Below are 19,752 nucleotides of genomic sequence, written 5' to 3'. Positions count from 1 at the left end.
CATTGTCCCTAGAAGGGGCTGTAAACGCAGTAGGTAATAGTTGAGCGGAACAGTAATAGTAAAGAACGGCTTTATTGTACTGTAGATAATATTTTATCTATCAAACCTATGATAAAAGATTTTCAATTCTTAAAAGGTCGGCAACTCGGGAACCCTTTGGCATTGAGAGTGTCTATGGCCGTCGGTATCACTTAACGTCAGGTGAACCTCCTTCCCGTTTGACCCCTGTTCTATAAAATAAAGGTTTCACTGAGGAGTAAGTTTCTTTTTAGTTCAAATATCTCAACCCTGACTCACGGCACCCATGGAGTTTGCTAGGTGCGTATTCGCTCGGAAGGAAACTGGTATACCTAAAATCGTGTCAGGCACAAAAGGCATATTTTAAAAGAGTTTTAGAAACATAAATCTAATAGCCAATAGCTTTTAATTCTTTACAATAGGTTCATATAATACACCTATTAATTTGTATGTTATGGAGAGAGTTATGGAGAAGAGTCCATACTCTACACAGCAATGATACTATAACATCCCTGTATATCGCCAGTTTTGGAGCAATTAATCTGCACTTTCATTTTAGATTCGTTGTATAAATATTAATTGGTAGTGGTAGTGTAACGATGTCGTGGAACGACGTGTGTCTAACACACGTCCATCGTTTCACAACTGAGCGTTTTTTTTTAAATTTTGCCGCGCATCACGACTACGTGAAACTAGCTGACCACTGAAGTATTTCCGAACCTATTCGACTTAGGGTCCTGCAATAAAAGAGCGTACCAATTCTTAGAAGGCCGGCAATGACTTGCAAGCCTTCTGGCAATGTGAGAGTCCATGGGCGGCGGTATCACTTAAAATCAGCGGCCTACTGCCCGTTTGCCTCTTATGTCATAAAAAAAACTTCATATGTCGTTATAATGTTTTGAGTCATATACCTACGAGTATACATATATATAATATAAAGCGCTTTCGAAAATTTGGCGCCGACTTAAAATTAGCTTTTTATTTAAATCAAAAATCGTCTATGCTAAGGGAGGTAAATAATTAATATTTATGGAGTAAAAACAATTAACAAAATCCCATATTTGTGGTAAAAGGAATCCAAATCCTTGTGGTTGAATTAGTAGGTTCACTATTTTTAACTACCTTATTAACAAGATATTTAAAAAGCCGTCTTTGTGAGTAAAACACAGAAGGTTGCTAAATAAATAACCGATAAAAATGAAAGGATTTTAACTCATAAGTGACATAAACGTTATTTAGCTGTATTATCTTCCAAAACACATTTTATTGCCAATCAATTAAATACATCAGAAACTATACCTATACCATTGTACGTGTTTGATAGCCATCTTATTTATTGTCAAGCAAGGCAATGTCCTACCTGTACAGCTTGCCAACTAGTGGAGTGTAAAATGTGTCTTTAAATTTCGTCATAGTCGTAGAATAGTGACGGATCTGACAAATAGCAAACCTTACACGGCAGCCATTTCAAAATAATATAATCATGTTAGTGTTTTTGTCATAACTTTTTTATTCATATTCTGTAATTATGAAAATTGGCATACAAACAAAAGGGTTTGTTTTAAAACAAAATAAATTACCTACCGTAGCGTACCTTTCTAATCCGACATTGTTCCACGATCATGACCATTTATATGTATTAAAGGTCAGCAGTATCTGTATAATATATGTAGTGTATGTATAAGCAAACTGCACTAGATAACTTCATATATGAGATATAGGAACCTTACATGGTTACGGATACCTAAGTCCTTCAGACGTAATCATATAAATATTGAATATAAGTAAGAATAAGTACGGGACGTCTGCACCAAGAGACCTAAGGCAACAGACGGAGCCCTACGGGTAGGATCAAAGGTTCAAGGTGGTGGGATTATCTCAATGCTATCGGGCAGGCTCACCACGATAATTAAGGGTCTTCGCCACTTTGAGAGGAAGCGAGAATTGAATAAGTTGTTAATTATTGTTGTAAATCAATATCTTAAATATTACTTACACCTATTAGGACTTACATAATGTTATAATTGTTAGCTGTTGATATACCTATCGAGCACCTTCAGCTGTTAAGATTTAGAGTAACCACGTGAGCCATGTCAGCAGTTGGTCAATGTTCAAATTAAATCTGAACAGTAACAATTATACGCGGACGGCATACGCAAATGTCAAGACTACCGTAGCTATACGTCCAGCTATAGATGCTATAAAATAATCAAGTAGATATTAATTAAAGTTGGATTATATAATAATATTAAACGTCACATTTTATTTCTCTGAAATGCATACATGCAAATGAATCACACCTTGTGCTATTAACGACAATCCCTTTGTGAAGGAAGTTCGAAATTCGAATTCATTACGCGCGGTGTCCATTATTTTTGTTTTAATTAGGCAAATTGTATTGGGGCGCGATGGAGTTATTTTGCGAGGCGGAGACTAAATCGAGCGTCGCGATTGGTCGAAACGCCTCCGCCTTCCGCCCCTCTAGTCACAATCTCGTGGCTGGCTCCGATCGCGGCTCAACGCCTCAGTCTGCGGACGTCCCGCGTTGCTTGCTAATCGAGCAGTGCAGTGTTGTGACAGCCAGTGTTGTGCGATGCTAGGACGGTGATCGAGAAATGGTGAATTACGTTAACCCGCTGGCCATGTACCAAGGCAAGGGCGGGCAGTACGCGAGTGGCTGGTATGGCTGGCAGCACCAGAACTTTGAGGAACAACAGTGGTGTGCGTGGAATGGAGCCCCAACTGAGTGGCCGTCCGACCCACATCACTTCAAGCGGGAGCCCGGTGAGAGAGATATGGGGGAGATGCCGTCACCGGCCCGGGGAGACCTGGCAAGCCCAGGAGAAGGTTCCCCCGGTTCCAGACCTTCACAGCCACCGGCCCCACCTCGTTCCCCATATGAATGGATGAAGAAACCGAGCTACCAGTCACAGCCTAACCCAGGTATACATTTTCTTACAATTTATCAAATATTTGTTGTTAAAACAAACATTTTATGTACTTCATTACCTACATAAATGCTACCCACATAGTGTAGTCGCTTGGACTGTTATTAAAGTAGTAACTAAGATTTCATAAAGTATTTTAATTTAATTATAAGTATTATTATCGTCTGTTGATTATATGATAAAACTCATTTAATCATAGGTTATCTATAATATAATTCATAGACAATAAAATATAAACTTCATAGACATTCGAGTTCTATAATTTATAAGTGTTCGCATGCCCTATAAGTTAGGTTTACTCGGCGTCATTTTTACAAATTACATATTATACCGACAAGAGATATGGCAAAGCAAGTAACAAACGACAAATTAATTTTATAATAAGCCTTAGGTCTCTTAATATATATTTTTTTGTATTTACTATTTATATATCTTGGTTTTGGGCACTAACAGTAGACACCGTCGGCAAGCGCACTGGAGAATATTTTGACCGCTTAAAATTATGTTCACAGTACCGTCGGCATAATAAAAACAAAGTGTAAAATTTTATTATGGCAATAAACAGCTTAAAAGTATCGTAAACGTGCAGTTTTGTAATTGTTCTATATTCTAAGAAATGTCGGATACTTTTGGTGGCATTTTCGAGAATTTATATTGAATACAGTTAATAAGGGTAAGAGGTAGTTTGGAAGTAAGTTTCGACGCGTTTAGGTTTTAATTATAGATCTATATCTACCTTGTTATTTTAGATGGTACAATAACAAAGATGACATCTTAAAAATGGCTTGTTAAAATATTAAAATCACTGCAAATTGTAGGCAAAACCAAAAACCATTCATTGAAATTAAAATTATACCTGCCTATTGATATACTTGCATTTTTACTAATAAGTAGGTACATATATAATAGAACTAAATACCAATAAAATTGGGTTCAAAGCGGTTCACAATCAATTTAAGTTACCTACAATATGTAGACATTTGATGGGATTAAAAGATCAGAAGAAAATAGGCGTCACGGATTACTGATTGGTATTCTCTTAGGTTAACGCGCTAAGTCGGTCTCAGCGCCAGGATTCAAAAAGTTTCTTTTAATACCAAAATTCCTGAGATGTATATGTTTAAGTTATGTTAAATGATTTATATTAAATATAGTGAAATAGAACAACTTCCCTGGATATAGTTCAGACCGTAGATCCAGCCCTTCAAAAGATGATCACGGACATCCAAAGTTCATTCAATTCACAGCTCTTAAACGCTGTCAAATATATAAAACTGAATACATAATAGTTAGACAGATATAAACTAGGTTTAATTGTGATTAACGTTTTAGTATACGGGCCTCGGTTTTAGAATTTTTATATGTACTATGAATATTATAAGTAAGATGTTAAAAGATCCACTTAAAAACTGGCAACTAAGACGCTCATGATACATAAATTTATATTATGTCAATGTGAACGGTTGGATGCGTTCGAATCAATACCAACATAAATATGTTTATATTCTTCAGTCAATACAGTATATATTATATCTACATATTGGCTAGATAGACAGATAGGAAACAAAATATATTAATATATAAAACATATATTATTATAGTTATTATTCATAAACGTTGTTTGTTATTTTTCATAAACGACACTGATCATGTTAGTATTTTTTTAATAATCTGTGACCTTGACTGGTCAAATAGCCAAACCGTTAATAATATCCAGGTTTTGCTTTGGCTGCGTGACAAATTGCAATTATTTGGTTCTTTGTATGTCTCGATTATAATTGCGCACTGTTACTGCGTTATTTACAACAACGAGATGAAAGTGGTATTTTAAACAGTTTATCTTGTTAAAGAATTCATAGGATACGTTCTAGGCTATTTATTAGGTTCAACGAGTATATTTTTATGGCATTTACCTGTTTCTAAAACCATAAAAGTTGGAATGTTTTATAGTGTATTTGAATTAATAAAGAATGTAATTTACTGAGACTGTAGAAAAGAAATCGCAATATGGTTTGACATGTCAATTGTCATTTAGTAAAATTTGTCAATAGTCAGTTTTCAAAACTATATATATTATAGTACACATACTTCTCCTAGTATTTATCATAATATATTAATATAATGTTATATTTATGTTGCCATTAAACCGTCAAAATTAATGTTAAAATTTCAAAGGTCTTACTAAAAACATTTACTATGATGTATTTATAACAGAAAAAATACAGTTTAAAAGATTATTAATTGCAGTTTATGCAAACGTGGCCATGAAATTAATACAAAAATTAATTAATTATTTATTTATTTTTCATGTACGCTCAATGACGAAGGAATGTTAATAGTCGGTACGTACATTTTTATTGATGTATTTATATAATAACTTGAATTATGAAGTTTACGTAAGATTGACATATTTTAACTCGATCTAAATAAATAAAATTGTACCTAATTTAATATTACATAATATACTATATATATCTATAAGCACGACCTAAAAAACAAACGAGAAATTGACTTATAAGTAGGTAGGTTACACACACATATTCATTCTTTACACTACTACAACGAATCCAGCCATAGTTTGTTACTCAGGGCTTGCGTTTTATAAAAAAAAAATCGAAATACAATTGTTTTTTTAAACAAATCCTTCTTCAGTCGATTGCTTATGTCCAAGTGTTGTGGTCAGCAAGGAAACATCTGGAGCAGACATCTGGATTCCAGAGCCTCTGCTTTAAGAGTATAGTTGTATAGTTTTGAGGACGATGAGTTTCACTTGATCAATCCGTCTGATTGCTGAACGGCCACGTCATCTTTTGCCTTTTGCTGTATCAACCCCATCAGATTCTCCAAGTGCTCATTGCCTCTGCGCTTTGTATTACAAGAAACCTTAAAAATACTAGTATAATCCTAGATTGTTGATTATTACGCTTAGATGTTAATCTATTGCAACATAATTTTAAATCATAAATTCCATAAAACATTCCAACATTCCACAATTACATTATTTTATGCTTAGCCGTAACGTCTGCCTAGGGAGATGGTATGGTGTGAACAATTAATCCGGGAAACTGCGGGATGGAAGGGGATAACCCCCGGCGACAATCACGGGAAATGGCGCCCGCGGGAATCGAACAAGTTAAATCTTTGCCAACTTTGTCCGGAACTGTAATTGTACTTAGCTTGTCTTATTTAGTGCACTCTGCAGTTCATGACTATTATTTAAGGGAAAATTATATTAATCTTGAATTTTGATATCAATAATATAATAATAGGATTTAATACATATGGAAGTGCAGGTTGTTGAATTAAGTACAGTATAGTCATATAAAGATATAGACGTCCTGACTGATACGAAAGAGAGAATCTCAAGTTTGATACTTGAGATTCTGATACATTTTCTGATAATAATTTACGTATCTAAGATTCTTTCACAAAATTATACATTATTAGATTTGGAAAAGTCTTATTTTAAAAATGGAACCTATCACTATAAATTACAATGTATTTAAATTTCGAATTCTACTTCCGATGCCACTTTTAAAACACATAGACAATAATAAAAATACAGAATCTATTTGAAAATTTAAATTTCGAATATTAATTCTTATTCTTTTTTTAATATCTCGAATTAATACACGATTTAATACTACATATTTGTCAAGCCATTGTCTCAGTCACAATAGTCTAGCACTATTTGTCTATTTATTCAAAGTGTTTGCCCGTCTCAAGGAAATTCTCCGTTCAGCCAATGACGATCCATCAATACTGGAATGATACTAACAGTAACTCTGAGAGATATCCATTAACTAATGGTACCAAATACAAAATGACCAAGCTGTATTTCTTCAGTTATTTGATGTATAAACAGTTAAGATTCTTTATTCACAATTTCTAAAGTACATAGCTATTGTACGAGAATATTAATATTATTACCTAATAACATAAATAAATAAACTTCTAAAACGGAATATTTCGCTGCGGTATATTAATAATATATTATTTGATTAATTTAATTTTGTGACGAGTTCTGTGTCTTAAAGGTTTTTATTGTAATACACTCACGCTCATGCAAGCGATACCTACGTGATCACTAGAGGTAGTTCTTGCGTTGGAGTCCAAAGGTCAATAAAAGAATATTCGGGTCTATGATGGCTAAACGTTTTATTTCACCCTTAAAAAGCCTTTTTGAGTTCTAAACACGCTTACGTTGCGCTACTAAAGATTTCAATACAAACATGTATTCTTTGTTGTAAATTAACTAATTTGTTCCCACTGAGCAGCACGATAATATATCCATATTGTACCAAAACTGTCACCCAGTAATGTATCAATTTGTAATAGAAAACAATGTCAGTCACGCAGTGGGGAGTCTACGGTAGTAAACAGTAGAACTTGCCAAGCCTATTCTACCATCAATAATTGTTTTCATTATTTGTCGTTATTAGTTTCGCACTCAATCTTTTTTGTCGTTTAAGCACGAAAATATGTCCCAAAAAAAGAAGGCTGGAGTTAGGCAATGATCTGAAAATACATCCTACTATATTCTTAAAATATATCAGGGATAAAGCATTATTTGAAATCAGTTTTTGGTAGTTATTAGTATACAAATCAATGTTACCATCAAATACAATGTTAACTGTAACTTATTAAACTGTTTCGTATGTATAACTGGTTAGTTCAATTTTGTTAGGTGTTCTTTTTCCGAAACGATTTTATTTGTATCACAACGGTAACATAGGACCAATGCGGGATCCGCTAGAGCTAGGAGTACCTAGTCCGTAATGGGTAAAGGCGTACGGAGTCCAAAGCACACTTTGGGTCGTTGCGCCAGCGGAAGTACCTACTACGCAGATATGCTTAATTTATTTATTTATTTTCAAAAGGTACATTAACGAAACTCACACAATACATGCATGTGCAATGATAATGATAAATTAAATTTTATTGAGATTACAGAAAAATATTTATAGTAAAAATAATTTTATAATACGCAGGTAGATCGAAATGTTACAACGTGCTAGTGATTTAAACATTATGAGAGAAGCCCTAAACACAACACCATAATGTTTAGATTTAATTTGATAAACAAATCTACAATTAAAATAATTACAACTTACTTTTAAGGGGGAAAATAATTCTTCGGTACTGACCTAATATGATGTATTCTGCCAACATATGTTACTATGAATATTAAGGTTTGTAGTCGGAGTTAAGTCATGATAAGCGTTTTACGCTAAGAGCTTCTACTTTTAGCTTTTTCCTTCTAGCACATGCGCGAAACGGTCATTAATTTACTCGCTAATGGCGCTTTAGGGACACTGAATTAGTTCTTAACAACCAAATGTTCTAAATCAGTTCACGCTGGAACAGATGCCGCGGCCCTAGTCACTAGCTTACAAGGTAAAAATAAATCAGTGGCGCTACAACCTTTGAGGTCTGGGCCTCAGATTTCTGTATCTGTCATGATCATTTGTCAATCTAATAAACAAGTTGATCAGCTACCACAGATGTTTTCCTTCACTGTTAAACGCATATAGAGTGTATATTTACTACAGTTAAACGTTTACCGTATCGATTAGAACATACATATATTGACCTAAATTAAAGGTACCGGCGGCTGAAAGTATTAGGTTTTTTACGACCAAATATGAGTAGTCCCTGCATATCGTTATAACAGATTTTAACTGTATGTAAATACGGACGGAGCATAGTTTACGGATAAAACACGACTGGATTTTTAATGGGTAATATCCTGCACGATTAAATTTAGATTGTGTACTAAAACATTCTACATATTCTATCAATACAGAAGGAAATCGAAGACACTCAGATTGTTAAAGATTTCCACTTCGTTATCACTATCAGTGACCGCGCCTCGTCCATCAAAAACGTATTACAGGCTTACAAGGAGGTATGAGATAGTGTTCCTCAAAAAGACCGCTATCTTATCACGATTATTTATTTGGACTTTACCGACAAAGCTGTAACATCCAAACATAATGTTCGACAAGCGATTTGCTTATTATTTTTCAATTAACGACTTCATAGAATTTGCATGAATGAATCTTATCGATTGGTCTATTATCTTGAGTGGGCCGGATTAAATTTGCTTGAAATGTTTTAAGATCAAACACAACAATAAATAACATATATAATGAATGAATATAGAGATATGTGTGTGTTTTATCATTAATAATTGAATATATACAACAAAGAACGATTCGGTGGCCCTGGTAACACAATTATTATATTAAAATAATAAGCCCTGAGTACATACCTCGTTTCCATATATTCTTAACATGAAATGAAAGGCACACATAAGTCATAAGTAAGTCATAAGGATATAGAGAAAATTAGTTTGGAAACAATAACAGAGGTTAGACTGGTGATATACTACTAAAATATTGCCTTTACAATAGTTTACAATACGTAATTGAGGACGTAACTAATAATAAGTATAATTGACAAAAAGTTAAAAAATAAAAACGTTGACTCATTTTAGGCGTTACCCGAGCGAGATAAAAGCAAGTGATCAAATGAAGAACGGCTGAGTTAAAATATTATAGGTTCTCATCAAAATTAATGAAAATGGAAAACCAATCAGGCATATTACGAGCGGAATAACAGCCAGTATTATGTTGGTTGTGAAATATGAAATAGGATTTCCTGTCTGGTATCTTCGGCAGCCGCGTTTTGCACGATGTCTCTGGGTATCTTAAAGTTTTCCTCTCATTTCACGCGTACGTCTAAACCGTAGAAAGAATGATACTCACTCTCCATTGTAATATCTAACAACGTCTTAAATTAATTTAAATTCGCGACGCGCAAGATTCCGCTGGCAGGGTTGCCATGTTCGATGTCGGACCGAATGCGTGTTGGAATACTGTGTGTTCAAAATATAATTCTTATTATATTATATAGGTTTACATAAAGAAGGTTATACCTACAATGCTAAATCAAAATCACGATTGCAATTCGTGAGAACGAATGGTATTTTAAATATGGAGTGTTCGCTTTTGAATTTGGAATACTAAAATGGCGGCTGAGATGAGGTCTGGGGCCACATTATCTAAGCGTATATTTGCCTATGATAAGGCAGTTCTATCCGCCCCAGGCCGACGCCCGCCCGCAATGTTTGTTTACAAATATTTTCTCTGATTCAAATGATAACTGTTTCGCTATTATAGATATATAAGAATTTATGTACATAAAATAACTACTCGACTTTTAGCGCTAATTTTATTCTTGTTCTAAGTTTAAAATTTTTACCCTAAGCGTCAAAAAGCAATGTTTTGTCTTTATCACTCTTGTGTTAGTTCGCTAGTAAATAAACGTGACACACCTATTCTGATTTATGGCTTATGTGGTTTTTTGTTTGTATAACGCAATGAGCTTATCAAGAGTATTAAATAAAATCACTTTTCGTCTTAAAACATTGCCAGTTTTTCTATCTGAACGTTACTTCAAGAAATATTAAGAAAAGGCCGGTAACACACTCGCGATCGCTCTGGCATTGAGTGTCTATGTCATTTAACATCAGATGAGACTTTCTACCCGTTCCTACCCTTTTATCTATGTATATATATTTAAAAGTATAAAGCTGTAATACATCGTAACGTTATAATTGCTATAGAGCAAAAAAAACTTAAAATAATATTATTTCTTCAAATTTAGATTGATTAATATGGTAAAGCACCATGCGTCTATACTCGATTACCTTAAAAATTAACACCTTCCATCAAAACCGCATCTTTCTATAGACAGAGCGCATATTCATTTTGTTTGCATCCCCAACAGGAAATTCATTTTGTCATTTTGATTTTAAACGTGTTTTACTACGTTACTAAATTATTTTCAAAATAAAGTATGTAATGGCATTTAATTTAAAAACGTGATTACTTTTAGACCAAATTCCCCATTATTATATTCTTATCTGTGCCTGTCAAAAAACTTTTTTCTTTTTTTTTAATCTGAGGTGGAAATTTTAGCTTCCCTCCCCCCGAAAGTTAAAGGGTATGTGGGTCTGGCTCCACACCAAATCTCTGCTATTCAGAGTCTGGGTAAGCCAGCTCAAATCACCCCCAGTAGTTCCTACAAAGCAGTACACATGCCGCAGTCGTTCAGGCATTCTTCGGAGCCCACATCAAAATACCTACTACCACTTGCAAGTTAAAAAAGCCACGAAAACAATTTACCTGAGTCATTCAAATTCAATGGTGTTTCTCCATCAACTGTGCTCAAGTACGTATAAAATATATTTATTATGGAATATAATATACAAGTATCACTTATTCCATGTCACTCGGTACTCTTTTAAAATATCAAATCATCATACAAAATGACTTTAGCAATAATACATAGAAGAAACTAGAAAGGAGGCAGATACGTATATTATTTATATACTATTATTTATTATACTTATACAATAAATAATAGTATACTATATAATATATATTTAATTATAGGCTTGTGATAAGGAAGGTATTGTTGGGCTGTGACTATATAACTTTTTATTAAATGGGAATTGTTAAGCTATCTCGGAATGCTGTAGGAGTATTAACAATATCCATAGTGTTATACCCGGTATGAGCACACCCCACATACACACCCACACGTACATATCCTCACTCTCACATCACACAACACTGGTGTGTGTTAGGTATTACTTCATTAAATGTATTTAATATTTTTTAACTAATTTTCTTTTTTAATTCGTAAATGTTTGAATCTTTTTGTATACATTATGTATTCCATCTTTGGCTATATGTTTTGTATAATTGTTTTTTGTTCTATATAATTTATACTGTACGATAACGAACTAAATTAAAGAGTCCGTAAAGCTTTAACTGAGAATGAAAATATAGTGAGGAAACCGGCTTGCTTTTGACTCCAAAAGACGACGGCCTAAGTTAGGACTGACTCATTGGAGGCTGATCACCCACTTGTCTATTAGGCTACAAATGAATATGAAACAAATACAGAAACCTGAGACTCAGATCTAAAATGGTTGTATCGCGATTGGTTATTTTTTTATTTCCGATGTAGGTTTGTCCACGGTAACATTTCCAGCATGAACATACGTTTAAATTATTAAGAACTAATTAAGTGTGCCCCTTAAGCGTCTCTAAGCAAGCAAATTAATAACTGGTTCGAGCATGTTTTAGTAGGAGAACCTAAAGGCTTTATGCTTCTAATAACTTCTAGTACAAGCCTTGATGGATATCAAAATATAGATATCGCAGTAAATTAGTTAAATCAGAGAGTTAATGGAATCTCTAGACCGTTAATAAAAGATGGATATTCAAGTCGCTAAAGTTCCGTCAGACAAGTGAGTGAATGAAACGTTTAACGAGTTTCCTAAACGTTCCTAGGCATAACAATTAACATAACCTAACCTAACCATTTACAATAAAGCAAAACACGGGATTTCCAAGATCTCAGTTCTTCACGATCACAAAGAATTAACAATAACACATGAAATAATCATGGCGGAGTCTTGTTTTATCATGTAGTAATACATTGTTAATACACGCTGGCTTTCAGTCAGACAGATAGTTTTACACGCTGCTTTATTTAAATCAAAATGCTAGCGACTTGATTGAATATCGACATTTAATTAACTTTCTAGAGATTCAAATACTCTCTGATTTAACTACTTTACTGCGATATGCATATATTAACATACGTTGGCAGAATAATCAATAATAGCTTGGAGAAGAATTTATTTGTCCCCTTAAAGCGACTTAAAACGTGACTGCCTAGTGTATCTGTCTCTAAGCAATCATTACATAATTGTTTTAAATTCCACATTTCTGTCGTATGTGACAAACATAATTTATGAAGTTCCTAATACCAAGATAAGAATTATTTACACACTCGGAGTACACAGGCACCTCAACTCTTGTGTCAACAGATCTACCTATCTTGATTTTACACGTTGAGAAATCAACAGATAAAAAATGTAAATAGAAATTAACATTTTCTTTACTGAAAATGTTCACGAATTTCCAAAGGATTTTTGTTTATTGTGTCTGTATACTAGCAATAACTCATGAGTGTATTTTGTTTATTATTTTATTTAAGTATTGTTTTATCTATTAAATTAACTTTAAATATTCAATATCAAAAGTTGGTGATTGTGTGATTTATCAATAATGTCGAGTAGAATTTTCAAACTTGCCTTGATATTTGGCTTCTCCAGTGTGGTCCATGGTGATCCTTTACTAAGCCCACCACTGCGGTGCCTCTGTAGTCTACTTGGATCTTATCAGCTCATTCTACAGAAAGATGTCTCTTTGTCTATGGCATAATAACCATCTCAATAAGCATCAGATAGATAAAATATTTGCGAAATTGTTTTATCAACTTCAATATGGAAATAAATTATAAAAGAAATCGATTTTAGCACACAAAAAACTATTCTAATTAAGTACAAACATTTTAACTCGAAAATATGAATATAAAAAAAAAATTAAGCGAAATGTAAATAATACTTATTTTGTTACAAATCTTTTGTTACAGGCAAGACAAGAACAAAGGACAAATATAGAGTGGTATACAGTGATCATCAGCGGTTAGAATTGGAGAAGGAGTTCCACTACAGCAGATATATCACCATCAGGCGAAAGGCAGAGTTAGCCGTTAGCCTTGGACTTTCTGAACGACAGGTAAGCCCATTTGTACGAGCAAATATGATAGTTATTCTTTGTTTATAGGTTTCAAATTTCATTGATGCTGTGACAAATCGAACGGACGTTGTATTGAGGGTTCTGGAGGGCGTGCAAATGTGTTTATATAAAGAGCTGCTCAATCCATATACTATATATATATATCGAAATAAAATTATATACAAAGAATGACTGCCGTCGGCCGGCAGGTCCCAGTCGTCAGCGCCTGTAAGGCATAACAAAAAATGATTACGGTACAGAAATTTGAGTCCCAGACCAAGTCTTGTAGCGCAATGTAGAGATTTTTCGACGATTTGTTAACAAATTCTTTGAATGTATTTCTAAAACTTAGAAGCCCCAAACCTCCATTGTCAATAAAAGTTTTTAAACTTACTAACTTGCGTGACCACCGTAGTTTCCCCAAGTATTTGTTCTTCTTTCGTATACCTTGTTAATAAGTTGATAATCCACACAATTTTCAGTACATACATACAAATTTACTATATTTAAAAGATAAAAATCCATTCAGCTCGCTTATATCTAGAATACCCATTTGTAGATAATCTACACGAATATTATACAGACAAAAGATTTGTAAATTATTTCACCAATTACCCCTGATTATATTAATGTAATACATTGTTACAGGTTAAAATATGGTTCCAAAACCGTCGCGCTAAAGAACGAAAACAAGTGAAGAAACGCGAGGAGGTAGTGATGAAAGAGAAGGGCGATCACGCCTCACTCCAACACGCGCAATTACACCACGCCACAATGTTGCATCACCAACAGATGATGAACGGCATGATGCACCATCACCACTACCATCAAGGCGTTCTACAGGGCGTGCCTGAGCCGCTGGTGCCTAGTGTTGCACCCGTCCCCTTGCTGTGACCGCAAAGTGAAGATTTCGGTGTTTTTGACACTTATCAGTGAGAATTGACCAGTGAAAGCCCACGGGCGTTGTGCTTTAAAGTCCTCTTATAAAGTGATAAACGTAGTGCAATATTCTCACCGTCTGCTCGTGAGTATATACTCTCCGAGGTTCAGGCTATTCGTTAATTCCGTTCCCTCATCATTTAATACCTTATCACGTATTAACGAAAGAGCCTTCGCCTCAGAGACGGACAATCACAGCCTTTTATAGCTTAGTATGTGCCTAAACGGTTTCGCCTTACGGCTATCTTGAGCCAGTTAGATTAGCGTTTAATTTAATGTTCCATTGTAAATATAGAAATATATTTTTATATAATACATAAGTATGACCTATTGCTTCTCAGTGGCACTTTTGTTTCCCGCTTTATTAAATTACAGAGCTTTCTAGAATCTCTTTGAAAATGTATTCAAAATTAAAAAAGCATTATTGGCATTGAGAATTTGCGTTTGAGATTATCTTAGTTATAATTGTAAATATGATTTATTTAGACTGGATACATTGCTTAGCCGTCGGTTAAGTTATTAAAATGTAATAATATAAATAATTTATTCATCAATTTCATGTCAATGTTTTGTTGGTGGTACAGTAGCCGAGCGTAATGCAGCAAACGACACTTGGTTAACGTGACGTAAAATTACGCTTGTCTGCGTCTATAATGGTCATGTTTCCTAGATATTGTATAGTGTATGTGTTGATATTGTTTGGAAACACTAATGTAAGAAGCACCTACACGAAACACATTTGATAAACTAAATAAATTCATGTTATTCAATAGTGTTTATATTTTTTCCCATAATGTTTATTTTAAACAAAGGCCTATATATTTATTAATTTATTACAGTTCACCACATCATATATGTAGCTACTATTTTACAAGTATTTTTTTTGAGGTTTCTTTTCTGTATTTGACCATACGATCGTAACAACGACTTGAGACCCCCGATCGTAGTGACATCATTTTAAATTTCCTAAGTCGCTGATGGTTCCTATGAGAAATTTCCTTAAAAAGAAACAAAAGAGCATCATGAATACTAATACAAATGTCAAAGGAGAACCTATTTGAATTCGTACTCTTCCTGATTTCATTACGATGTCGAACTATTTATTTCCAAGTATCTCAGTCTCGCTTTTATGAACATACAACACAATTCTAAATCTTTATTTAAAGAATAATAATGAATACTGAAAACGAAATGTAAGTTAAGGAAAGAAATCTATTAACACTCTTATAGGTACGTACCATAAACATTAATGGTTTATAAAAAGTTATAATCTGTAGCCAGTAGTAACAATGCTCGTATGTGCATTACAGTTCAATGAGATTTAAATATGGAATAGGCCAACTGAAGTGAAAAAATGTTATACTATAGAAATATAGAGTCTATACTCTACTCTATCCATAGAATATTAATCGTTAGAAAGCCCTACTCTATAGTTTACTGCTTTCATAAACAAACGTTTACGTGTCGAAGCAAAAGTAGACTAATATTAGCGGAATGGTATCGCAAGTTTTATATATGCAGGTTTTTTGGTTTGGTCTCAGAGTATGTAGGTCTATTAGGTTAGATGTAAAGATTTAAACAGGAAATAAAAATAGATTGGCTAATACACAGAATGCCTTTCATATCAAAAAATGATGACTATTTAGTATTGTATTATTCATACATATGTTATTATTAATAATAAAAGAACCTTCATCATAAACATGATTCTTAAAAAATGTCGATATAGGACAATACTAGCCCGAAAGCCAAGCCTACGAAAAGTAACACGCGAAACATTATTTTATCTCATTTTTACGCATTAGGATCACGTTAGAGAAAACAGGATGAACATATTCATACGTTTGCAGTTTTGCCGTGATTTCAATAACTTGTAATATTCTTGCCACGATGCGCGTTGTAGTGGGTTAAGTATGAAGGCTATATATTGCGAATTTAGTTTTTAATTTTAAAATAATTATTAGTTATTTAATAAACTATTTGAGGTTTCGATAAGTATTTGTGAATTTTTGTAGGTATACCAAAATCGATTAGTAAGTTTAGTTGAATAAAACTCATAATGGAATAACACATATTATTTTGCTGTTCCCTTTGTAATCTTTTTGGGTATTAAGGTGACTGCCCCACCGTACCCTCTAGGCCTCTGATGGGACGTTTGGGATTGCCACGTTTAACTCCAAAGCCTCACCCTGAACCCTTTTTATTTCGGGTATCGATCCGAATCTATACCGGTTTTACGGCATTGGTGATGGGTATTTTGTAGTGCTTGGTGGCAGAAGGTACCAGTGGACGACGGGGCCGTGACAGACTGATAGTATCTGCATGAGAACACCAAAAGCATTGCAGAGTTTCCAGGCTTAAAATGCATCCTCGTACAATACTTACACCTAATTATCATAGCAGTCAGCAGAATAATAAAAATGTAATAGTTTGTATAAACCAGCCTTCTGTGTATGACATACGTCGTTTATTGGTTAACGGCTTTCCCGACATCTTCAGTAGGAACGTTCACGCATAATTAGTAAGAAATCCTAGACTTGTGTAAATCTAATAACACTGACTACATATAGAACTTTAGCTGTATCAAACTACTATTACCGATTAAAAATAAAAACTTTCAATATCTCAAAGACTATTTAAGTATTTTGTGAATACTTCTTGTGTAATTACAATGATGCTGAAAGAATTTTGAAATCTTCCAATACTTTGAATTTATTTGTCACAAATAAACCGGCCTATCTGGTAGAAATTGCCGATACACACATTAAACACAACTTGTACGAACTTTAAACGATTTTTAGTACTAAAAAGTATCGATAATAGTATATAATTTAATATATAGCACTACATACACATTCGTTCGAATAGTGATAAGTGTGAGTGAGCGAGAAAAAATATATACATATATACAACGCCTTTAATTTCAGATGCTAGGTTAACATAGATTTATTTCTATTATGATTCTTAGGTAGGTGTCTGTGGCAAGGTCCCGGTAGCGAGAGTTTGTTTGTTCTGTAACCCGGGTTTGTAAGAACTACTCGAGGTGGTTGTAGTGGGTACTGCTCACCCAGTCTCTGAATAGCTGATTCTGGTGTGGGTCAAGTCCTACATACCTCTGCAACTTTCGGAGGCAGGGAATGTATAAAAAACCTCGGGTATAAAATATATATATACATATATACCATTTACCACATGGTAAATGGTCGGGTATTAAAAAAGTATATATATATATATATGTGGTAAATGGTATGGCCTCATCCAAATCCTAACACGGCCTGTTCCACTCTATGCCTCCCGCTGTTTCCTTCTTTAGCATAATCTTCCCTATTTTGCTATGATATACCATAGAGACTTCGATTTCCGGAATTAAACCTTAGTAATAAAGTAGGTACTTTATGCTGCCAGCATTAAAAGTACACTGCCACAGGGACCAATTTTTTTATATTTTATAATTATTTTTATTATCACTATGTACGATTAAGAACATTGTGAATACTGTATATTTGTTTCATTAAAATAAAAATCGAAAACCTTTCCAATTTTCTCAACACAAAAACCTTCCACAGAGTATAATAAATCAAAAAAGTTTTTACGCTATTTTTATATACAGATTGCCCCAATTAATTATTTTTAATTACCATTTCTATCATATTCTTATCAATTCACGTTCTGTATACAAAGTTATATTTTATATATTTAATAACGCTTTGTATTCGGCTATACCTGAAATGCGTTTCTGCAATAAAAAAAACGTTATGTTTTCCAATTAATTTAATTAATGCATTTAAATAATGGATTCGAAGTCACGATGTTGCATCCGATTAAAATGCATTTTGTAAATTGTCCGTAAAATATTTAAAACATAACCATTGTGTTTAATTGAATATCATTAATTTTACTTTTTTGCTGTTTGCAATTTGGAAGATTTTAAGGACATGCGGCTGACAAAGGTAGAATTGTTTCTTTGATGATATTCCGTCAATCTACCAATCCTGCAATTTTTTATGTCAAGAATTTTTGTCTATTTGCGCAAGCACCGATCCAGGGTGGGTTCAATTTAATTATTGCAACAAATAAATAAATCCTTATTATCATTTGTATATTTTTCAGGGATGAATTATGGTCAAGAGTACAATTCGCGATACCGACTTTAATATTAAGTAGATACACATCTTAAAGAACAACTAAGCATTCTTTTGATGCAGTTTTTGCCGCGCACCACCGCTATGTGGAACCAGCTGCCCACTAAAGTATTTACAAACCAATTCGACTTAGGATACTGCACTTGTGAGCACTCTAGAAATAAGAGTGTCTATGAGCGGAGGTATCACATAAAATCAGGTGAGACTACTGCCCGTTTGCCCATACAAGTTTTTTTTGTCAGTTAAATGTAGTTGCTATTTCAAGAAGAGAAGAATGTCAGCGTTGGTTCTAGTGTGTCTATTTCCATGACTATAAAGGAATAAGGAGTAGGCAGACAAAGGAATGCTGCTAAGTGTTATGTAAACTATACTTATTGAGAGTACCTTTAGGGCTCAAAGGCACCGCACCCATATCAATGACTTCCCGTAGCATAGCGCTAATTGTAATAATTACTTTAAATATTATCATAGCCCATTCAAACTTTTGTATTTTACGCTATTCATACGGGAGAAGTACAAATAGAGAAATATGAATGATATCATGACGGTGTCCTAGAAATAAATATATCTAAGTGAAAATATATGTGCAGTATTCGCCAAGATACTTTTGGGGAATTATTTATTGTCTTCCGCATGATGTCGTTCTGAAAGATTTTAATGCTCCTCAGTGAGTCACATTAACCACTGCACTTGAGAAACACAAACATTCTAATGCAATAAATTATCAAACCAATCAATTTTGACAGAAGATTAAACTTCAAGTCTAAAAGCTATTTATTGAAATTGAACAATACAAGTCGTTAAAATGATTAGTATTTACAATCGTGGATCTTATTGCGCATCGCGAATCGAAATCAATAGACAAAAAACAAATGACAGTCTCTAAGTTGTAGAAATATTCCTTTGTAAAATCCTAAGAATCCATGGAATATTTTGGCCAGAGAGAATCTCTTATCATCAGCTATGGGGAGCTATGCAATGAGGTGCCAATTGACAGATCTATAAAATGCCGAAAGTGGAAATTGGTGGGCCATACCCTCC

At 33.8% G+C, this 19,752-nt stretch overlaps 1 protein-coding gene across 2 annotated transcripts; it reads left to right on the top strand.

Annotated features, from left to right (window-relative positions):
* Nucleotides 1–2,545: 2,545 nt before the first annotated feature.
* LOC123715631 (homeobox protein CDX-1) lies at nt 2,546–15,339 on the top strand. 2 transcript variants are annotated; one of them, XM_045670820.1, is made up of 4 exons: nt 2,546–2,961; nt 5,294–5,308; nt 13,485–13,630; nt 14,279–15,339. In XM_045670820.1, exons 1-4 carry the CDS (start codon nt 2,634–2,636, stop codon nt 14,522–14,524), a joined length of 735 nt encoding a protein of 244 aa, XP_045526776.1. In that variant the 5' UTR covers nt 2,546–2,633; the 3' UTR covers nt 14,525–15,339. The 2 variants fall into 2 exon arrangements, with proteins under 2 accessions (XP_045526776.1, XP_045526777.1); XM_045670821.1 differs by lacking the exon at nt 5,294–5,308.
* Nucleotides 15,340–19,752: the final 4,413 nt, after the last annotated feature.

Source organism: Pieris brassicae, chromosome 10 (assembly GCF_905147105.1).
Source record: "Pieris brassicae chromosome 10, ilPieBrab1.1, whole genome shotgun sequence".
NCBI lineage: Eukaryota > Metazoa > Arthropoda > Insecta > Lepidoptera > Pieridae > Pieris > Pieris brassicae.
The sequence above is the reverse complement of the archived record's forward strand: the minus strand, read 5'-3'. Positions and strand labels throughout refer to the sequence as shown.